Source organism: Zootoca vivipara, chromosome 8 (assembly GCF_963506605.1).
Source record: "Zootoca vivipara chromosome 8, rZooViv1.1, whole genome shotgun sequence".
Classification (NCBI taxonomy): domain Eukaryota; kingdom Metazoa; phylum Chordata; class Lepidosauria; order Squamata; family Lacertidae; genus Zootoca; species Zootoca vivipara.
In genome coordinates, this window is record NC_083283.1 from 40,137,305 (window position 1) to 40,159,599 (window position 22,295).

Consider the following 22,295-nt stretch of genomic DNA (forward strand, 5'->3'; position numbering starts at 1 on the left):
AGATAATAAAAATATCGTCAATGTATCGTAGGTACAAGAGAGGTTACCTACTCTATTGAAGGAATTTTTTTATTTTGCTTTGACTCAGACCAACATGGCTACCTACCTGTGTCAAAGATGTTTAAGTAAGCACAGTGACAGGTCAGTTTGGGGGAAACAGAACTAGAATTGCCTTGCCCTAGCTGCTCTCAGTCTCTGCATATGTATAAATAATTAATGCAACTAAATGCAACTAATATAACAAATTCAAATTGATACTAACTTTAGGACATTCAGTATGTGTGATGCTGAAGCAGAAAAAAGGATTGATGCTGCTCCACAACAATGCTACTAATTTTATGAATGCTCTTCAAAACTAAAATAAAAGGAAACCAGTCCTAATATTAGTACCAAATCCTCTCTATCTTTGGTCAGAATTTACTCTTGGCTTATAGCAGCTTCCTCCAATTTGCAGTTCACCATGACCTCTTCCTACTATTGTCCCATGATTTCTTGTATTTTTACTCCTTGGGTATGTCCCCCCCCCCCCCCGTGCTACCTAGAGACACACATATGCACTGAAAACTATGAGGGTGAGGGGAGAAGAGTTCACTCCAATTCCCCAAGAATTGAAGAAAATGATGTGCAAGTGCCAGAAGATAAGAACATCCTAAGGAGAAACACAAGTGAAGAAGCCCCCTGTTAGCAAAACTGGCAGATTAAGTTACTGCAGGCATAACCCCATTTTCAAGGCTACCATTCTTACCAAATGGCTTAATCAGTCGCATAATCTAGCCCAGGCATTCCCAAACTGCGGCCCTCCAGATGTTTTGGCCTACAACTCCCATGATCCCTAGCTAAGAGGACCAGTGGTCAGGGATGATGGGAACTGTAGTCCAAAACATCTGGAGGGCACACGAAAGCTCATACCAAAATAAAAACTTAGTTGGTCTTTAAGGTGCTGCTGGAAGGAATTTTCTTCCATTAACTGTAACTGCTTGTTTTGCCCAAACTTGTAATCTATGGTCAACTCCTTTGGAAAAGCCATGGTTTGAAGTTGGCTTTATATCCTGACTTGTTTCAAAGTTGTTAACCATAGTTTCCTAGTTTGGACAAAAAGCAAAACAAAACTATGCTTGATAGAACCCTTCTTGGTTGGCTTGCTTGCTTGTTTTCATGAAGGAAGGAACAAAGGAACTGCATGTGCAGTCATAAACCATAGACCACAGAATTGTAGGGTTGGAAGGGACTCCTATGCTGCTTATAGCTTGGCTTATTAAACTGAAATATAAACCTCTGAATGCAGTCTGTGTTGTGAATCAATAATTCTTCAGTTGAACTGTTGCCTTTGCCTTGAGCTCACCAAATGGTTTTAGGCAAGTCAGTGTTCTTTTTAGCTTGAGTCCCCCATATGAATCCGCATTAAGTCTTTATTCACTGGTGAAAAATTGGATTTAAAATAAGGTATGTGGGTAGGTATGTGCCAAACTAGCAGTTTGAAAGCACCTCAAAGTGCATATACAGTCATACCTCAGTTTAAGTATGCTTCAGTTTGAGTACTTTCAGTTTAAGTACTCCGTGGACCCGTCTGGAAGGGATTAATCCACTTTCCATTACTTTCAATGGGAAAGTTCGCTTCAGGTTAAGTATGCTTCAGGTTAAGTACAGACTTCCGGAACCAATTGTGTATTTAAACCGAGGTACCGCTGTAGATAAATAGGTACTCTGGCGGGAAGGTAAACTGCATTTCTGTGTGCTGCTCTGGTTCACCAGAAGCGGCTTTGTCATGCTGGCCACATGACCTGGAAGCTGTACGCCGGCTCCCTCGGCCAATAATGCGAGATGAGCACCGCAACCCCAGAGTCGGTCACGACTGGACCTAATGGTCCCTTTACCTTTACCTTTTATGTGGGTACCTTGTTAACATTATGGGATTTAAATAGATCAGGATTGTAGCCTAAGAATTTGCTAAAATCTTTTTTCTTTCTTTTGCTAGATAAAAGTACCGTGAAACTATATTTCATTTTTCTTCAGGGTTGTGATACATAAATGATACAGAATATCGGGAATATATAAAACATGGCTAAAATAAGACCTATAACACGATACCTTAAAATGTAGGAATGAGTTGAAAGGTGAATAACAGAACCAAATTAAAAATTGTAATGTATGAGAACAGCAGCTGGACAGGATGGTTTTAGATGGGTAGATTTTCTTTCATGCTTTTGCAGCCAGAAAAGAGATCTAGCCACAGATTCCATCAAGAATTTGTTGAAATCTGCCAAGACATAGGCTATATATACCTTCTGTTTCTTCATCAGATAACAAGTCCCCATCTTCTTGGTTGGGTGATGTCCTTCAGAAACAAGGAATCTCTTTCCTCATTAAAAAAATTGAAGGAGGTGGTTGTGAGGGAGAAAATATATCCGGAATACTTGCCCACCCAACTCTTTATGATTTGCAAGAGACCTTTAGTTTGCGCGCTGTTGTGCAATGGATGGATATGCTTCTGGCTTCTTTGGACTGTTACAATACTTTTATCGAGCAGGGAATGATCAAACCAAATGAAATGCTGGGTAAGTAAACTACAGAAGCAGCTTGTTTGATTATTTGTCTTTCATAATCCATTAGAGCAAAGTGCATAATAGTGGGATACCCACTGTTCCACACATTGTGCCGGCTTGCCGTCATGCTCAGATGTTCCCTTGCTTTGTCCCAGCACCCTGGTTCTCCTTTACAATGTTTGTCTAACTCTCCCACAGAAAGTTCAAAGTACTCTTCTATAGTAGCCTTTGTCATCTGGAGTTGTCTTACCTCCACAAGTTCTTATAATCATCTTTGCTGTTAACCACTGTAGGCCACTTTACGTGAAATACTGTAATATTCAGCTGATTTTTTATTACTCTTTTGCTATTTTAGTATTATCAAAATATGTATCTAAAATATAATGTTAGTGGTGCGATAGAAGGGAAATTGAATGAAGCATAGTTTTAGACCGTTGGGGGCAAAAAGTATGTTGTTTTTTCTATTTGTTCCCTTCACATAATTATTATGTCTAACAAAATAAGGTTGTATTTTATATTCTGAGGAAACTATTTCTATGCTAGTGCATTTTTTCCTCCAAGCTACAAATATAGGGTCTTCATTCCTGACATCGTTGGGCTTCTTCCTGGAAAAAATGGCCTTGCATGATGTGTCTGGCGCAGAACAGTGTTTTAGCACTAGGTCCAAAAGCAACATGTTCAGTCCACAAGAAAGAGAAGAGTACAATTACAGCAAATGTACAATTGTAGTTCGAATTATGATTTTTGTAAGCATGGTTTTGGAGACCCACCAGGAGGAATTCTGGAAGGTAAGCTTGTGTTTGTTACCCAAGGTCTAAACAAAAGTGCCATTAGTTACCTGTGCTCAGGAATATGTGTTTTTTGAACAGGCCCTGCTCCCCATGCCTCATCTACTATATAGTTTGGAATGTGGCTTGTCTGTCTGTTTGTCTTTTCATTTGTTCTTTATATGTTGAGATGCCTCTTGAGATCTCAAACTTGGCATGAGGGTTTCCCAAGTGGGGGCAGTGCTCTCCATTGGTGTTTAGATGTTGGCCATTGTTTTGAATCAAGATTGTGTGACAAAACACGGCTTTGGTGCAACTTCAGTCTTTCTTTGTCTAGGTTTGACAACCTCTTGAAACACCATCACCAAACTCAGCATGATGGTTTCTGAGGGTGGGGGTAGTCTTTTTCAATGTTCGGATGCCAGGAGCTATTTTGATTCAAGATGGTGTACTGAAACTTGATTTTGGCCTGTTGTTGTTATTGGCATCCGCCTGTCCTGAGAGACAATGGAGTGTGCCTCTGAGGGTGAAGCCAAACCACTGAGTTAGCAGCACTGAAGTGACCCCCCCAGGGCTTAAGCACTGCCAACTTGGCACAAGTGTTACAGAAGTGGGGGAAGCAGTCTTTTTTGATGTTTGGATTCTGGGCACCATTTTGAATCAAGACGGCAGACCAAAATTTGACTTTGCCATGACTTCACGTGATTTTTGGTGGGATGGGTGAAAACTCACAAATTATACCGTCCGTTTAAAAATCACGATATTTTTGGGTTTCTAAAAATTCCCTGGCAGCACCGGACGCTTCCCACAAGTGGCAAATTATTTGCTAAATGGAAGGGAAGCTCAAAAGCTGATTGTTATACCAAGGAGTTCAAAATAAGAAAATCCAGTAATTACTTGTATAAGCCATTTGCTGCAACCTAAAAAAACCTCTTTGGATCCCAGCTTGCCTTGGCGCATTGTAAAAAGTGTCCTCTGACCCCATGTGGATCCTGTTACATGGGGTTAATTACCAGGCAAGGTAAGTAGATTACATTAAGACAGCAAAACCAACAAGTAATGTGTGAGGATCAAAGGGAGTATTTTGCTTCCGTTGAGAGGCACAGGCAGATAAAATCTTGAATGATGAAACCTTGAATGTAAGTGAAAATGGTTGGATTATGAAATTAAAACTTCTTGTCTCATTTTTATCTTGCAATTCCTAGCTGCTTGAGAGACAGTTGCTTAATGAGAATCTGATAGAGCTCGTTGTGAGGACCGTCTGTGACCCCAGAAACATAGGGTTTAATATAGCTGATGTACAAGTTATGGAAAAGCTTCCAGATGTTTGTGTCAGGCTTATAAAAGCTTTGATGAGATCTCCTTATAGAGAACCTTTAGAGATCAGCATAAAGAAAATAATAACATCAAAAAGGTAGGATGTCTCGGAATGTAAGGATCTAATAAATGCATAAAACAATACAAATGACTTAATGCTCGAGCCACATGCTTAGTATCAATTCTCTTTTGTTTTGTCAGCATTGAGGAGCTTTGCAGTGTTGAGCTATACAATCCAGACACACAGTTGGATCACGTTAGGATTGGTTCCATCCTGTCTGCATGCAAACAGCTTCATAATGCCGGCCTTCTTCATTGTGCCTTGCAGCATGAGGTAAAAACACAGCTTGTCATTTGTATTGGCATCAGTACTTTGTAGAGCAAAAAATATTTATTTATTGTAAGTAGTATAATGTAAGTGCACTAGAGTAGTTTTGCAGTAACTACACTGCCAACCTATTATAGCATAACAAAAATTCAGTGTAAGGTGCTGTACATTATGCAGTTACCAGTAACAACGCTTCTTGACTGGAGGATAAACGGATAAAAATGGAGTAAATACTTCCTCTCTTCTGCCTCTTTAAGAAGAATGCTGTCACATGTTTGAATTTGTGCACTGTTGGGTGAATCTAATTTTGTTCACATTGAGGTTCTCGTAATGACAGCTGCTCATGAGATACTGCTGTTCTGGTGGCATTTAAACCATGGAGTTCCGATTCTTGGTTATTTGGAGGGCAGGGCATACTTGCAGGAGGAAGGCATAATGTTTCCTTCATTCCTGATGATTGCTTAACTCCAGAAGAATCTCTTAAAAAGAGTTTGGAAGTTGCAAGAGAAGAAAAGGCACATCGTAACTTCAGCTTTAAAACTTTTTTTGCCCCCTCCCAATGATTCTGAACATTTTTTTTCTACTGCATTTTTTTTCTTTTCCTCCTCCCTAAGGTTTCAGCTCTACATTGCGAGACTGGCTCTAAACTCATGTTAGTTGTATACAAAGGTATTGCACCAGGTGACGAAAGGCAGTCCCTACCCTTGTTGGACATCAACAGTAAACGATTAGCTGAGAGTCTGCTGCAGCTGGCTTTTGCTTTTGGTGTACAGGTAGGAGCCAGACCTTGTTGGTCCCATGCATGTGTTTTCTGATGTTCATGTCCCTGATATTTCAGATTATCCAATTTTCTGATGGCTGTTACCTGTGACTTTAGTTAGCCACCCAAGTTGTTATCAGTATCACAGAAGATAAAAATTTAAATGGCTTCTACTGTCATGAATAAGTTTAATCATGCCCTTCATTCATATCTTTCTACATAGGGGTGTGTGTAGATACAGATTTCACTTAAACTCTGTGATGAGCACGCTGTCTCTCTAAGTGGAGAAGAACCTTCTTGGACCCTCACTTTTGCACAGGGGAACCGGGATCCTGTACACACAAAATCTCTTCCCTCTCACCCTTTCCACTGAGAGAACATTGATGTCGGAACAGCTCCACACCTGAACAGCAATGCTCAGGAGACCTTTCCTTCTTTCTCTCTCCCTCCACCATATTGTTCATTTAGGAAAGAGAAACAAATTAAAATACCAAACGTAGCAAAGGAGAAAGGAGGACCTAGATCAGGCATCCCCAAACTTCGGCCCTCCAGATGTTTTGGCCTACAACTCCCATGATCCCTAGCTAACAGGACCAGTGATCAGGGATGATGGGAATTGTAGTCCAAAACATCTGGAGGGCCGAAGTTTGGGGATGTCTGACCTAGACCATGGTCCTCCTGAGTGATTGGCTGGTAGCTAGAGCCCAGAATCACCTTAAACTAGCAGATACTGGTGCTACACTGGCACAGCTCTTGAGCCGAACATTCCGAGCAGGTTGATTCTTCTACGTGGGTCCTGCTGTTTCATATGTGTCATATGCTGAACATACAGCTCTTGACCCTAGCCTTTGTCACCTCAGATACAGTCAGAGAATAGGCTGAGTCCAAAAATGTATTTTTTAAATATTGCATTTTAAATTGATGTCACCCACCCTTGGGCCTTATGATGAAGGGTAGGTAATAGATTGAATGGTGGTTATTAATAAAAATAATCTCAATGCTACTGATCAGCATAAATATTAATTTTTCTCAGTGGATGGAGGATATCCTGATCCACCCAAGGTTTTTTTTTTTTTAAGGTTGTTAATTCCTAGACCCACAGTTACCTCAGGACCCAAGAAAGCACTGTCTCAGCTCTTGGATTAGTGGAAGAGAGCTCATCATATTGGTTTGGTGTCCAGGATGCTCATCGTTTACTAGATTTTTGTTCTAATGTTGGGGTTTTTTAAAAAAATAGCTCCTCAAACTGGGTGGGGCTCCTCCATCCAAAGAGGATTCTTATTTTGCATAGCCCTTCCTCCGTTTGTGTGGAACTGAGGATGCTCAAAAGTTGTAAAGATGGGGAAAGGTATACATTTTTTTGACTGAAAAGTTTGCTCATGATGTTAAGATACACAAATTTTTCACTTTTATATTCATTTCCCTATAGTGCATAGAGCTGGTGAGTCTCCTGCTGAACACATTAATGTTATCTGTGCCATTATCTGGAACATCTCAAAGAAACCTTATCAGTTTTTCTCATGGAGAGTATTTCTACAGCTTGTTTGGGGAAACTATTAATGAAGAGTTTCTGGAAAATATGGATATAGCAGTACTTCAGCTTATGAAATCAGCTCAAGACAGCCCCAAAATGGTAATGTACTTCTGCTTTCAGCTGGCAAACTTGTTCTCTCACACATTTTACTCCTGAGCAACTGAAACAAAAGAGAGAGAGCAGTAACCCTCCCTTCTTGTTGCAGCAAGGAGTATTCTGTTTCCTGTTTTAATGCAGTAAACAATAATCCCTGTGAATGTTTGTATACGGCTGCCCGAGCACTTCCAAAGTCTGTGCCTAACAACAAAATGGGAAATATGTAATTTCTCTCTCTCCTACTGTTCTACGAACAGTGATTGTATGGATTTCCCCCTGGTACTGACACCTTGAGACCATTCAATTTATACTTACTTACTTCAGGTTTTGGGAGAAGTCTGAAATAATGAATTCCACTTTGCTATGTTGCAAATTTAATGCAGCTTAAATGTCTGAGAAACATTTAATGCATCATAAGCATTAGTAATCTATGTGGAATCTAATGATTTTTGACATTGCATTTTCATTTTCTCAGGTGCTTAATTTCAGCCATTCTTTGTGGAAGGCCATCTTTGGCAGACATGGCCATAGAGAAACTTAGGACTACTGTAATGATTCATTTGGCTGCTAATCTTGAAAACATTATGCTTTAGTCTGGGTGTTGAATTACATCAATATTTCATGGTACCCATCCTCTGCTTTCAGGTTGGTACTGTTTTGAATGGTATGTTGGACCAGAGCTTTAGAGACCGTGCTGTTCGCAAGCAACAAGGAGTGAAACTGGTGGTGGCCATCTTGAAAAACTGGAGGCAGCTTGACCACTGGTGGACCAAAGATTCTGCTCCTGAAAGCAAAATGGCTGTCCTAACCCTGCTAGCTAAAGTTCTGCAGGTAAAGCTACAACTGTGATAGCTGAGTTCAGGACACGTCAGGGAGCCCAAGGCCCACTCTAGTCAGTTTTACATAGTCAGGGATGTCACAACAGATCCCAGGTGTGAAACATTTAAGAAAAATCTTGATGAGATTCTTCTTCTAATTTTGAAATGTTTATTCTTGAGGTTTAACATTTTTTATTGGAACTGTATTTTTGAAAGTGTGCAAAATATGAGCATAGAAATATTTGGGGGCTTTTGTTCAGAGTGCTGTCTCCAGTACAGAAGTGATCCCAAGGACTGGTTATGTGGTGCAGCTAGCACCCAGATCCAGTCCTTAGGTGCTGTATATATCTGCAGCCTCTTTCTCTGCTGTGCAGCACACAGCAGTGAAAGGCCTATGCATATCCTAATTCAGTTGCCTAGGACATTTGAAACATGCAACTCAACCCTGGCTGCCACTTAGGGAAACACTGGAGGCATCCTGGGTGTTTGGAGGAAACTGAAGATGTGCAATAAGGCCAGCTGCACTGGGGTGTTCTGCACCCTGCAGTTGTTTTCAGGGTGTTGAATTAAGATGACCAGAGCATTCTGGTCTATCTACACCCCTTTCAGCATTCCATGGGGCATGGCTTATAGCACCCTAGTAATTATTACAGCACTCCTGTTTTTACTATGTATACGGCTTTGATGATTTTATGCTGTGAAGCTGTCTATACATTTTTAAAATAACAACTGCAACAACAGCTGTATTCCTTACCTGGATGTTGCACAGCTAATCAGGTGCATTTCCTGGACTCTGTACAATAATGGTTGGATTAGGTCCTGTGCTAACTTGAAAACATGTTTAGTAACATTAGTCTTTCTGAATGATTGGACCTCATTTTTCTTTGAGGGTGTGTGTTTTGGTGTAGGGAAGAGTTTCTTCTGATTGCTCCTGTTCTTAATTTGCATCATTGTCATTTTTTTTTTTGCTGGATGCTATCTACCCAACGAATCTTATTCCACAAAAGGTTTAGGATATAGTAAGTAAATATTCAACCCGAACTTCCTTACATACACATGTGGTGTCAGTTGAAACATTTTAACAACTTTTTTGATGGATGTAGTTGTATACAGTCATACCTCGACATCCGAACGCTTCGACTTCTGAAGGTTTCGACTTCCGAAGTCGACAACCCCGGAAGTCTTTTCCCCGCTCGCGGTCGGTGCGTGTGTTCTGCGCCTGCGCAGAGCAGCGTGCGTGATCGGCGCATGCGCAGAAGTGCAGAATCACGCTTCACGCATGCACCAGCCACGCGCTTTGACATACGAAAACCTCGACTTACAAAGACGGCCGCGGAACGGATCGTCTTCATAAGTCGAGGTACCACTGTACATGAATTAATTCTAAGTGAAAATTTGGTGTTAAATTTCTTTCCTTTCTCCAGATTGACTCTTCTGTGTCATTCAATACATACCATGAGGCATTTTCTATAGTTTTTAATACATACACAAGTCTACTTACTGACCAGATGTTAGGTCTAAATCTCAAGGTAAGTTAATTTTTTGTACTATTTGCAGAGTTAGCAAAGAACTTTGTCCACACAATCCATCCATTCATTCATTCATTCTTAAAGAAACTTGCAAAGTACCCTCAGAGAGGTCTGCAAAAGCCTCAGCGAGTGTCTCCTCCTCGCCACATGAACAGTTTTGTTTTCAAGCTGTTGTTTCCACACACTCTGTAGCCAGGATGGGCAGTAGGCACAGAGCAATGCAACAAACTTTGGAGTAAGCCCAGGATACCATGTTTGCATCTAACAACACCATGGCAGTTAATGTAAACCAGTTTTCACAGTTGAATTTGAACCATGGTTTTGGATTGTGGTTTGTTGGTCCCAAACAAGCCATAGTCAGTGAGCCTGAATAGGTTTGCATATACAATCAACCCAGAGCTAAGCTAAACTAAATAGACATGGTTTTCTTAACTAGACTAGTGGGATGCCTTGCTTCATCCTGCAGATGGCCCATTTCCATACCACACCCATTCCCCCTGTCTTCCCTACACAGCTTTAACTGTGTTTACTGCTTGCAATTACCCAAGATTCAAAGTTAGAGCATTACAGTAATATCATCTCCCTTGTTAACAGTGAAGTATGGTTAGTGTTGGCTGTGATAGAATTCAGCATGCCTAACTTGTACTTGGCAGATATCCGCTCCCCCCTCAAAATTTTATTGGAAGAATAAAGATTCTTAGATGTGCCTGAAGATGTAATACAATTGATTCTAAGTTGCATGTGTATTTCAGAGTCAAGCTGTTATTATTCTTCCATTCTTTACTAATCTCGTTGGAGAACGGCTTGATGACCTTAAGAATGCACTTGACCAGCTTGTAGTCTTTAATTTCCCTTTGAGATCGGATGAGTTTCCTAAAGGAACCTTGAGATACAATAACTATGTGGATTGCACGAAAAAAGTAAGTGAAAAGATCTGTCATTTATAGGCATTTTAGAATGGCCCTTACCTGTTCTGAGCCCTAGGTAATACACTTTAAAAAATGAAAAAAGAACAAAATTTAGCTTGTATCAAACAAAGTTGTTCCATTTTCACAAGGAATTCAGCTTGTGCAATGATTCAAAGGCCTTGTGCTAATGGGAAGATTTGGTTGGATCCAATCCTGTGAAACAAGTTGCAAGCAGAAACGCTGCATCTGTGTAGGCTAAAGCAAAAATTATTTCTATTACATGTTTTTTTAAATAGAATATATTTTATATTTTGTTTACATTTTCATATGTATCTTTAGTTCTAATCAGATTTTGCATATACTCTGTTTATCTCCCCCCCCCCTCACCAAACTCCAGTTCCTAGATGCACTTGAATTATCCCAGAGTCCCATGTTGTTGCAGCTGATGACAGAAATTCTTTGCAGGGACCAGAGACATATAATGGAAGAATTATTTGAACTCAGCTTCAAAAGAATTGCCAGAAGGTAGTGCTTTAAAGTGGTAGTGTATCTCCCAGTTTTTACAAATCACATAGTTTAAAAGGCAAGAGTTAGTAACTGGTCAAACTCAAGCATTGAAGCAAGGGATTATTGAGAATGCCGGGAAACTTGTTTAATTTCAGATTCCTTTAGCTGCAGCCATTTAAGATTTTCTTGGTTGTCTATATTTCCTGTAGGCTGCTATGTGTGATTGGTCTACAAAAATATTTTACTTACATGGCATATATGCCCAAAGTTTTTATTTGAAAATAGCCCTGAAAAGCCTGTTGTTGTTTTTTTAAAAATAATGTTGTCATAATTAAATCACTTCTTAAGATGCTTCTAGAAGAGATTTGGGATTGGATTTGAGTTTTAACTAGGAATGTGATTGAACATCCTGCTAAATTCTTCACTATGTTTAGGGGCAGCTGGGACAAACAAGTAGTGTTGCTGGAGACCATTCACAAAATGTTCCAGAGTGAAGCCCTTCTCTCAAATGCAACTCGTCAAGCCTATGTGGATCGCTCTCTTCTCATTCTGCTGCTTCACTGCAGCTCAGATGCCCTGAAAGTTTTTTTAAGTAAAATTATTGTGGAGGCTATGGAGATGCTGAAATCTAGATTTACCAAGGTAAAGTTTAATCTCTGCCTTCTGAAACTGACATTTCAAATAACTAAATAATGGTACACTTATCTTTGAAGCTGCTTAAGCATTCTTGCTGAGTCATCACCTAGAATCTTTTTCTACCTTTATGTATTTTCTTCAGTCAAATGAAACTGCTTTTGAAACACAACTCATAAAAAAAATGAGCTATTACAAAATTCTGAAAGTGATGTATTCACGTCTTTCTAAAGAAGAAGTATATTCTAAAGACTCTAGAATTAACCAAGCTTTCAAGGGCTCCACATGTGCAGAAGGAAATGAACTTACGAAAGTGCTAATGAAGTAAGAATTTCTCACTTCTCCTTTAAACCAGTGTGCCACCATTTAGCTTGATTTCACATGATGCTCCAACTCATGTTAGGCTGTAGGTCAGTCCTATCTTTTTTTCTTTTTTTTTTTTTTTAAATTGTTTTTATTAAGGGTTTTCTTGGTTTACAAAGATAAGAGCAATGTCTCTCTTAACATTTTTACAGCTCAGTTTCGTTTGTTGAGACATTGGTGAGGGGAGGGGAAGGGTAGTAGGTAGAGGGAGGGAAGGAGGGAGGGATGGGGTGGGCTTTTTCTTGTCAGCGATGCTTGCATAGGTTCTCTGTTGTTCGCCTGTTTTCCTTTGATGGTGAGAGATGCTGGGGTTGGCCTAGGATATGGTTGTTCCTTTGTGGTTAGCTGTGGTGGTCTTTGTTTTGTTTGTAAGCAGGGGGGTGAGTGTTGTGGGTCAGGTTAACCATATTGATTCGTATGCTGTTGGTGGGTTTTTGTCGTTGTCTTGTTGGGCTGTGTATGTGATAAAGGGGAACCATACTGGGGTGAAGCCATCTTCTTCTATTTGTCCCCGTGTCAGTTTCAACTTGTTGGTTAATTTTTCTAGTAGGGCTGTTTCCCATACTGTTTGGTACCAATGGTCCATGCTTATTCCTGATAGGTCTTTCCAGTGTCTGGTTATGGTGCTTCTGGTTGCTGAGAGTAAGTGGGTTATGAGTTCTTTGTGGTGTAGGTGCGCGTTATTGTCCTGGAAGATGTTAAGCAAGGCCAATTCTGGGGTGAGTTCTAATGTTTGTTGGGTTATTTTACCTATTTCTCTTATGGTTGTTTTCCAGAATAGTTGGATTTTGGGGCACTCCCACCACATGTGGAAATATGTGCCTGTTGAGGTGCATCCTCTCCAGCATTTTGATGAGGTTCCTGGGCGTATTATCGCTAGTTTCCGTGGTGTTAGGTACCACCTGTAGATGATTTTCAGAGTGAGTTCTTTCCTTTTTGCTGATATGGATTTAAAGGGGGGTTTAGACCACATTTTGGTCCATTGGGTGGGGTTGATTTCATAGCTTATGTCATCTTCCCATTGTTTTTTGATTGTGTCTAGGGGGTTTATGGGGTTTTGGAGCAATATTTTATATATTGCAGATACCATCCCTTTGCCGTGTCCCTTTGTCGTTAGGAGGAGGTTTTCAAAGGTTGTTAGGGGCCTGGTTGCTGTTGATTTTACTACTGGATTGTTTAAGAGGGCGTGTAGTTGGTGTTGCGCTAACCAGGGTATTTGAATGTCTTCTAGTTTGTCCTGTATTTCTTGTGTTGTCATAGGCTGGCTATTTTTATAAAAGTCTGTTAGGCGATATAAGCCTTTGGTCTGCCAGGTTTTTGTCTGAAGGTTTTGTGCTGCATGGTGGAATAGCGGGTGGTAAGCCAGGGGGATTAGTGGGGATGAGGTTGGGGATAGTTTGTCTGTTTCTGTTTTCCATGCTTTGAACATGGTTTGTGTGTACCTATTAAGTGTTGTGGGAATCTTCCTTAGTTTGTTTGGGAGGAGTGGGTATGCTGTGGTGCAGATACTGTCAATCGTGTCCCTTTCTAAGTGTATCCATTGTTTTGTTTCGTCTTCCAGTATATATGGGATTATATGTCGTATTTGGTTGGCTCTATAATATGTTTCTATGTTAGGAATTCCCCATCCTCCTTGTGAGGTGGGAAGGTGCAGGTATTTGGTGCTTATTCTTGGTTTTTTATGCGAGAAGATAAAAGAGTGTAGTTTTTTCTGCCATCTGCGAAGTTGGGATGGGGGGGATCCAGATTGGCAGGGTTTGGAATAAGTAGGTTAATTTTGGGAGAGTGATCATTTTGATCATGGCCATTTTATCTGAGAGGGTGAAGTTCATATTGCTCCATCTCTTTAGGTCTCTGTTTATTTGCTGCCACAGGGGTTTATAGTTATGTAGGTATAATTTGTTGAGGTTTTTGGTTATTTGTACTCCTAGGTATCTGAACTTGGTATGACAGAGTTTTATCTTGGTGATATTAGTGAGTTCTTTCTGGGTGCGAGGGGGAGTGTTGAAGCACATGGCTTCTGATTTTGCAAAGTTTACTTGCAGGCCTGACACCGTTGCAAATGTGTTGAGTTCTCTGGTTAGGGAGATTGCTGTGTTTAGGGGGTCTGATGTTGTGACCATTAGGTCGTCTGCAAAGAGCCCTAGTTTGTATGTTCTGCCTTTTATTTCCACTCCCTTGATGTCTGTGGACGCTCGAATTCGGATTGCTAGGGGCTCTAGAGCCAGAATGAATAGGAAGGGAGATAGTGGGCATCCTTGCTTTGTGCCTCTTTGGATTGCTATGGTATTCGAGTCCATACTATTAATTCTGCATTTTGCCGAGGCTTGGGAGTATATTTGTTTGAGGGTTTGTAGGAAGTTGGGGCCAAATTTCATGTTGGTTATAGGTCAGTCCTATCAGCTAAAGTTTTATCCAATTCACAAGTTCGAACATTTGAAAACTCCTGCCTGTTGACATCAGGCAGGCACTTCCACTGTACTCTTTTCGACAATATCCATGTTTAGCGAAGTCTATGCGGACAAATAAAAGCTGCCATGTGTTTTTTGTGTGGTTTGAGCGTATTGGTTTTTATTTTTAAAACATGTTTTAAACTTTCATTTTAACTGTTTTGCAGACTGTATGATTTCCTGTAAAAGGGCTCTTTATCTGTTTTGATTCAAGGTCCTGCCACGATGCCTTCACAGAAAACATGTCTGGTGAAACTCAGCTATTAGAAAAGAGGAGACAGTATCATTGTGCTGCATATAATTGTGCCATTGCTGTTATTAGCTGTGTGTTCAGCGAAAGCAAATTTTACCAAGGCTTTCTTTTCACAGAAAAACCAGAAAAGGTGTGTATATAATGAAATGTCACCCAGGCTAGAGGTTAATAGTGGCTGGCTCTGAGATCCAATTTATTGCACATATCTTTGTAAACCAAGAAAACCTTTAATAAAAAAGAAGAAAAGAAAGGTTATCAGCTGGCCCACCAATCAAGTAAGAGCCACACACTTATTGATGCTACTATAGTCTCAAGTCAGTTCATTCAACATACCTGTTCAGGGAAACTGGATAAATTAATAACCCTTCCTGTTTTTTTATTGGAAGTACAGTGGTACCTCGTGTTACGTACTTAATTCGTTCCGGATGTCTGTTTGTAACAGGAAACCGCTCATAACATGAGGCGCGCTTTCTCTAATGGCACCTTCCGCTCACATCCCGGGGCAAAGGTTGTAACAAGGGGCATCTACTTCCGGGTTAGCGGAGTGTGTAACCCACAGCATTCGTAAGGGGGATGGTAAGTAACATGAGGTACCACTGTAAAAAGAGATTGGTGGGTGATGGCTATACAACATAATAGATCTACTGAGTAACTTGAGACAGTATATTTATAGAGGAGATTGGTGTCATCCCTGCAATACCTTCATCCAAATAATTTATAAAGATGTTGAACAACAACGAGCTCAGGACAGAACTCTTTACCGTACGTGCAGGAGATTCTCCTATCTAAGCAATGCTGCTACTTGCAGAAGGGTAACTAGAAGGGACAAGTTGACTTTCTTCTGCCAGGGCTTGGAATACATTGTGTGGGCTTATTTCTCTTGGGAATGTCTGCTTTCAGTGATGAGATTTGTGGAATTTAGATTTTAATAAGAGCAATTAATATATTTGATATTTGTTGAACTTTTTGTGATGGCAACTACTTAAAATTGTATTCCTGGAACATACAGCTAATTGGATAATTAACATTTTGTAAATTGCAGCATAATTATTTTTAAAATTTGCATGTCTTCTTTTTCTGTAGAATCTCTTTATTCTTGAAAACTTGTTGGATTTACAGCACCATTATTCATTTCCTATAGAGATTGAGGTAGGAAAAGGTTCCTTTTTAATTTTCACTACTAATGTTTTATTTCCCACAACAATAAACCAAATACAATGGAAGCACCATCAACAATAATATTGTCAAATAACATACTCTTTCAGTTTTGAGAAGGTAAAATGAAGTTACCTCCCTATTAAGAGAAGATCTTACTGCCTTAAGAGTTCTAGAGCAAGTTAAGAGTTGCGGTTAAATCACAGAACACAAGTACAGTGGAACCTCTGTTCTCGAACATAATCCGTTCTGGAAGACCGTTCGAATTCTGAAACATTCGACAACCGAGGCGCAATTGCTGGTCAGCAAAATCTATTGAAAAAAATGGAGAAACGTCCCTCAGAAGCCATTAAACTTCTGAGGTGCGTTCAAAAACGGAAGCATTCACTTCTGGGTTGTCGGCTTTTGAAAGTTGAAGTGTTCGACTTCCGAAGCGTTCGACGACTGCGGTTCCACTGTATAAAGGCATGCCTAATTGAATTATTGCTTCCATAGTGATCTTTGGTAGCCTTCATAGTTTCTGTGCTTTGGCCAGATTTTATTCCAGATCCTGCGGTGTATCTTGTTTTGCTAACCAAGCAGGTAGATGTAGCAGTAAACTTGTCACACAGTCTCTGCTGTGGTGGTCTCAGGTAGTGGGGGAGTTTTTCTGTAGGAATTTGTGAGCCCACTGTGGTGCTCTGATCATGGAGGGAAGCAGGTCTTAGAAGAAAATACAACACAGTATGTCCTTGCTCAAATTTTGAGAGATGCAAGATGATGACAGTGATGAATGTGCGATGGTGATACATGATGCCAGCAGATCAGAGTTTGCATGACTAGAGAGAGGCCTGGCATCACATTCAAAGTGTGTCCAATAGCAAGACTGAGATGAGGGGGCAGGGCCGTCTTAAGCTTAAATGGAGCCGTGGCGCAGGGATCTCTTGGGCGCCGCCACCCTCCCACACGCGCGCCTGCTGCCTCGCCCACACTTTCCTCAGCGGCCGGGGACGAGCAGCACCAAAGCCTCCTGGGGAGCGCGGTGCGCCTTCCCGCCAGGCACCGACCATGGTGCCTCGTCCTCTGCCGCCACGTCCCGCAACAGGCCTGCCGCGCTCGCTGCCTCCCCCTCGCTACCAGCGCGCCCACAGCACATGGAAAAGTAGAAGGAGGTGTCGCGGCAGGCTGCTTGGTCATCCTCTGGGGCGCCGCCGCCACCTCCTCCGGCACGGAGGCCTCTGCTGGGGGCGGTGCGGTGCTGCGCGGCGCCCGGCCTCTCGTCGTCCTCATGCCCCCAACGGGCGGGCGGCAAAGAGCAGGGTGAGCGGGAGGGTGGCCAGTGGCAGCACTGACACCTGAGGGGTGGCCCACCAAGAGGCAGGTGCATGGTGCCACTCTAGGCAGGAGTCTCGCTGATTCTGCTTCATGGGTAAGAAGAGGAGAGGAAGCTCAATGGCTGCGCGCTGCTCCCAGACACTGTTTGGCGCCCCTTCCGCGCCCCTGGTGGCCAGGCGCCCTGAGGGGGGATGGTTCCTTCACTGCAAGGTGAATGGAGGAAATGGCAGACAAAATGGTTGCATGATGCTCAGAGAGCACAAGAAATGGAAAAATCTTCAATCATATTCTACAAAGGAAGTGGGACAAGATAAAAAAAAACGAGCACAAGGCAGCATTCACCCTTTGCCTGGAGCTAACTTCTCTTCTGTATTTTATACATTTTGCTTCTATTAGATCCCTCTCGTCTTGGTAGCACTATGTGTTATTTAAGCTAACAAGGAGCTTTGAAAACTTTTTTGTATTTTAGGTTCCTCTGGAAAGAAAGAAACAATACCTTGCCATTAGGAAAGAAGCCAGGGAAGCAATGAGTGAGGATTCAGGTATTATTTGTTGTTACTTTTTAAAAAAAAATAACTGTATTGATGATGGTGTACTTGGTGCTTTACAGAGTAACATAAAAATAACTGTGATCTTTCTCTTTTTTTGTAATCTGAATGTTAGCATTATTTTTTAAAATGTGAAAAAAGGCATAGATGCAGATACACATACTTAAGTTTGTTTTAAACAGGAATGAATATGAGGATAAATTTGAAGGAAGCCTGAGAGGTGACGCGTGAAACCAGTTTACCTAGAAGGTCTTCACTGGAGATGTGCATAGATATTTGTGCAGTAGTATAACCAGATTATGCCTTTCCCTTTTAGTCGAGCCACACTATTTAGCTTCTGCATCGTATATGGCAGATAGCAGTCTGAGTGAAGAGATGAGCCAATTTGATTTCTCAACTGGAGTACAGAGTTTTTCATATAATTCCCAAGACCGTATTGCCTCCGGTTCTCACTTCAGGAGAAAGGTGAGTTGACTTGTCTATTGTGTATGAAAGCTGCAAGTATGTTCGTGTATGTATATATATATATATATATATATATATATATATATATATATATATATGCTCTGGTTTGTGTTCCATTTCCTTCTAAAAGATCAGCATGCACTTTCAAATGTTACAGCTTTGGTCTTTTTAACCATGCAGAGCTGTAGAGGATATATCAATGCATAGAGCAGACTTCCTCAACCTTGGCCCTCCAGATGTTTTGGACTACAATTCCCATCTTCCCCGACCACTGGTCCTGCTAGCTAGGGATCATGGGAGTTGTAGGCCAAAAGCATCTGGAGGGCCGAGGTTGAGGAAGCCTGGTATAGAGCCTCATAATTTTTGCTACTACTACCCAGCACTTAACTGTAGGAAAGCAATATTACGAAGAGAAAATGAAAGGATAAAATGAAATTCGTGTTTAATTTCACTTTAAAATAAAATAGTATGACATCTTCAGAACTAATTGGCAGTTTTTGCTTGTTTAAAAAGGAGCCCACAGAACCTTTAGTTTCAGATGATTTTATGGAACTAGAGATGGATGAGCTGAACCAGCATGAATGTATGGCCTCTATGACAACCCTGATCAAACACATGCACAGAAATAAAATCACACCCACAGTAGAAAAGGTAAGTATTGACATGACTTAATATGTTGCTAACATAATCTTTCCCTAGGTCTTTCTAGGTTTAATTGTTTAGAAAGATGTCAATGTATTGCCACATAAATGCTTGAAGATTCAGCATACTTGCTAGGTGAACGTTTTCTGTTCTTGTGAAGACTTCAGAATTATGTGCAGATACTCCATATCATGGGTAGGCAAACTAAGGCCCAGGGGCCGGATCCGGCCCAATCACCTTCTAAATCTGGCCCACGGATGGTCTGGGAATCAGCATGTTTTTACATGAGTAGAATGTGTCCTTTTATTTAAAACACATCTCTGGGTTATTTGTGGGGCCTGCCTGGTGTTTTTACAGGAAGTAGGACGTGTGCTTTTATTAAAATGCATCTCTGGGTTATTTGTGGGGCATAGAAATTGGTTCTCACCCCACCCCCCAAATACAGTCCAGCCCCCCACAAGGTCTGAGGGACAGTCGACCGGCCCCCTGCTGAAAAGTTTGCTGACCCCTGCTCCATATTCTGCAAGATCTTATCCTACCCGTGGTTTATCCCCAGTTACTGCAGGAAATAACCTCAACTAGATGAATTGATCCATGAAAGAAATGTGATGATAGATAGATGATAGATAGATAGATAGATAGATAGATAGATAGATAGATAGATAGATAGATAGATACTGGTAGTATAAAAAGTTCTACTGATTTAAGTCATTATAGATGCAGCCATCAGGCTGTTTGTGGGCAAAATGCACCCACTGTTCTCAGGTCTGAGACATATCAGATGCAGAAAAGTTTGAACTGCAGCTTAGAACATCAAGCTAAATGGAAAAACGTTTCGCACTCAGAAGTGTGGTTCTGATTCTTTATTTGCTTCCCTGGCTTGAATTCAATCCTGACTTTAAAAGTGCAAGGTGCACCTAGAAAGGAAAACCAGGGAGTACAGGCCCCTTGATTCTTTCCTTTGAAGTGGAATGACTTGATCCCGTGGTAACATTAGGTGATTGACAGATGGGCAGCCCTACCCACCTATAAAAAAATGGCCTGTGGGGAAGCTTAGGATCAGGCCTGCCAGGTGGATCCTGTTCCTTACCCTTAAATTTAAATTGTTTGTGGAACAAACATTTTCCATGGTATGAAGTTTGCTTTCATACCGAGCAAAGTACTTGTGTCCATTTAGAAGTATTGTCTTATCGTAGATCAGAAACAAACTGACATACAGTGGTGCCTCGCTTAACGAATGCCCTGCTTAACAAAATTTCCGCTTAACGAAAGGATTTTTCGAGCGGAGGTTGCCTCGCTAGATGAATTCGTTTTATGAAAAATTCGTCTAGCGAATCACGGTTTCCCATAGGAATGCATTGAAATTCAATTAATGCGTTCTTATGGGCAAAAAAAAAAATTCAAATAAAATTCAATGCATTCCTATGGGATTCGCTAGACAAATTTTTCGTTATAAGAAAAGACCCGTGGAACGAATTAAATTCGTCTAGCGAGGCACCACTGTACTCTACTACCTGTAAAGCAGGCACCCCCAAACTGCAGCCCTCCAGGTGTTTTGGCCTATAACTCCCATGATCCCTAGCTAACAGGACCAGTGGTCGGGGAAGATGGGAATTGTAGTCCAAAACATCTGGAGGGCCAAAGTTTGGGGATGCCTGCTGTAAAGCATCTGTTTCCCTGTAATTCCCCCCCCCCCCCAAGAAGCACCTCTACTGGTAACTGAGGAAGAACTGTGGTTTAGTGTTGTGTTTTTGTTGCCTTTTAATTATGCCTTGTAATATAATTGGCTGTGTGTGTTTGTGTACTTACAATCTTTTGGGGAGTTAGGGTGCAGATTCACCAGATCTTCCTCCATGGATGAAGTTTCTACACAGCAAACTAGGAAACCCCTCTGTACCATTAAATATTCGCCTCTTTGTAGCAAAGCTCATCGTGAATACAGAAGAAGTAAGTCATTTTTATTTTTAAAAAATGAGACTGTAAATGGGCACTGGTTGTTGTAATAATTTCCTACAGTATGAATAAAGTAGGTTGAGAAGGTAATGAAGATTGGCATACAGAGCTGATTAAAATCTTAATCAACTGGGCATTTTGATGATGATTTTGTTCAGTTTTTAATGATTTTCCTTGTTTTATTTGCATATTGCTGCATGTTGCCCTGATATATTATGAGATGGTAGTATATAAGTACTTTTATAAATAAAATAAATAGCACCTAAATTAATGTGCTAGTCCCTCGACTTCCATAAACCAGCCATCATATACATACATAAGCAGTAGTGTTGCATAATGGATTGGGCTTGTAGTTTTGAAACCTCCAGGTGAATAAAAGTAGCACTAAAAGTAATATGGAATCTGATCTACTGCCTCTAATTGGAATGAGGGGAGAAAAATATCTGAGTGGCACGTTCAGGGTGTTCATATAAACCCAACTGTTCAAATATCAGTACCTTGATTACTTTCCTAAGTATTGTGCTGTTATTTATCACCAAAGCATTAAATGTAATCTCATTGTTGGGCATTTGTAAGAAGTGCCCTCTCCATTTACTTTTTCAATGTTGTGCAGCAGTTTCCAAAGTGACAGTGCTGTATAGATGGCATTCTGCATTTCTTCTCTAGGTTTTCCAACCTTACACAAAGCACTGGCTGGGCCCTTTACTGCAGCTGGTTGTTTCTGGAGATAATGGAGGAGAAGGGATTCATTACATGGTAGTAGAGATAGTGGTCACCCTACTTTCCTGGACTAGTGTTGCTACACCCAAAGTAAGGAACTAAGAAGTGTGTGTGTGTGTGTGTGTGTGTGTGTGTGTGTGTGTGTGTGTGTATTTAGGTTGTAATGATCTGATGCAGGGTCAAGGTGTAATTATGGGCCACTCACTAAGATTAAAAAGTGTAGTAAGGCTGAAATTTATAAGTTCATAATGAGAAATGTCCCTGGCAATTCCGGTATGGTGATTTTTAGAGCACCTTTAGTTTTAAACAATTTCTTAAACACTATCCTGAGGAGACACTTTCTCAGGCATCCCCAAACTGCGGCCCTCCAGATGTTTTGGCCTACAACTCCCATGATCCCTAGCTAGCAGGACCAGTGGTTTGGGAAGATGGGAATTGTAGTCCAAAACATCTGGAGGGCCGCAAGTTTGACATGCCTGCTTTAGATGAATGTATGTGGCTATTATTTTCACTAAATAACTGTTAGTGAGACTATAAATGTATTCTCATAATGTATTTATAAATTTAAAGTGTGGTTTAAATTTAAAGTGTGATTTGTCTTCTGCAGTTTCGCATTATTAAAAAAAAGATTCTATCCTGCTCCAGAAAATTGGAGATTAATTTTTAAAGCATATTCCTTAGTTAAAATTTGA

General features: G+C 40.8%; 1 protein-coding gene across 1 annotated transcript in view; it reads left to right on the forward strand.

Annotated features, from left to right (window-relative positions):
- The window catches only part of PRKDC (protein kinase, DNA-activated, catalytic subunit), an 87,745-nt gene that overhangs the window by 28,881 nt on the left and 36,569 nt on the right, over positions 1 to 22,295 (forward strand). Inside the window, exons 31-49 of the mRNA XM_035124659.2 lie at positions 2,301 to 2,555; positions 3,105 to 3,331; positions 4,516 to 4,724; positions 4,829 to 4,961; positions 5,570 to 5,728; positions 7,145 to 7,348; positions 7,991 to 8,176; positions 9,588 to 9,692; positions 10,445 to 10,612; positions 10,998 to 11,125; positions 11,542 to 11,749; positions 11,886 to 12,064; positions 14,768 to 14,936; positions 15,890 to 15,955; positions 17,745 to 17,817; positions 18,140 to 18,288; positions 18,802 to 18,939; positions 20,758 to 20,877; positions 21,550 to 21,693. Coding sequence (XP_034980550.2) covers positions 2,301 to 2,555; positions 3,105 to 3,331; positions 4,516 to 4,724; positions 4,829 to 4,961; positions 5,570 to 5,728; positions 7,145 to 7,348; positions 7,991 to 8,176; positions 9,588 to 9,692; positions 10,445 to 10,612; positions 10,998 to 11,125; positions 11,542 to 11,749; positions 11,886 to 12,064; positions 14,768 to 14,936; positions 15,890 to 15,955; positions 17,745 to 17,817; positions 18,140 to 18,288; positions 18,802 to 18,939; positions 20,758 to 20,877; positions 21,550 to 21,693 — 3,020 coding nt within the window. The remainder of the gene's footprint in view (positions 1 to 2,300; positions 2,556 to 3,104; positions 3,332 to 4,515; positions 4,725 to 4,828; positions 4,962 to 5,569; positions 5,729 to 7,144; positions 7,349 to 7,990; positions 8,177 to 9,587; positions 9,693 to 10,444; positions 10,613 to 10,997; positions 11,126 to 11,541; positions 11,750 to 11,885; positions 12,065 to 14,767; positions 14,937 to 15,889; positions 15,956 to 17,744; positions 17,818 to 18,139; positions 18,289 to 18,801; positions 18,940 to 20,757; positions 20,878 to 21,549; positions 21,694 to 22,295) is intronic.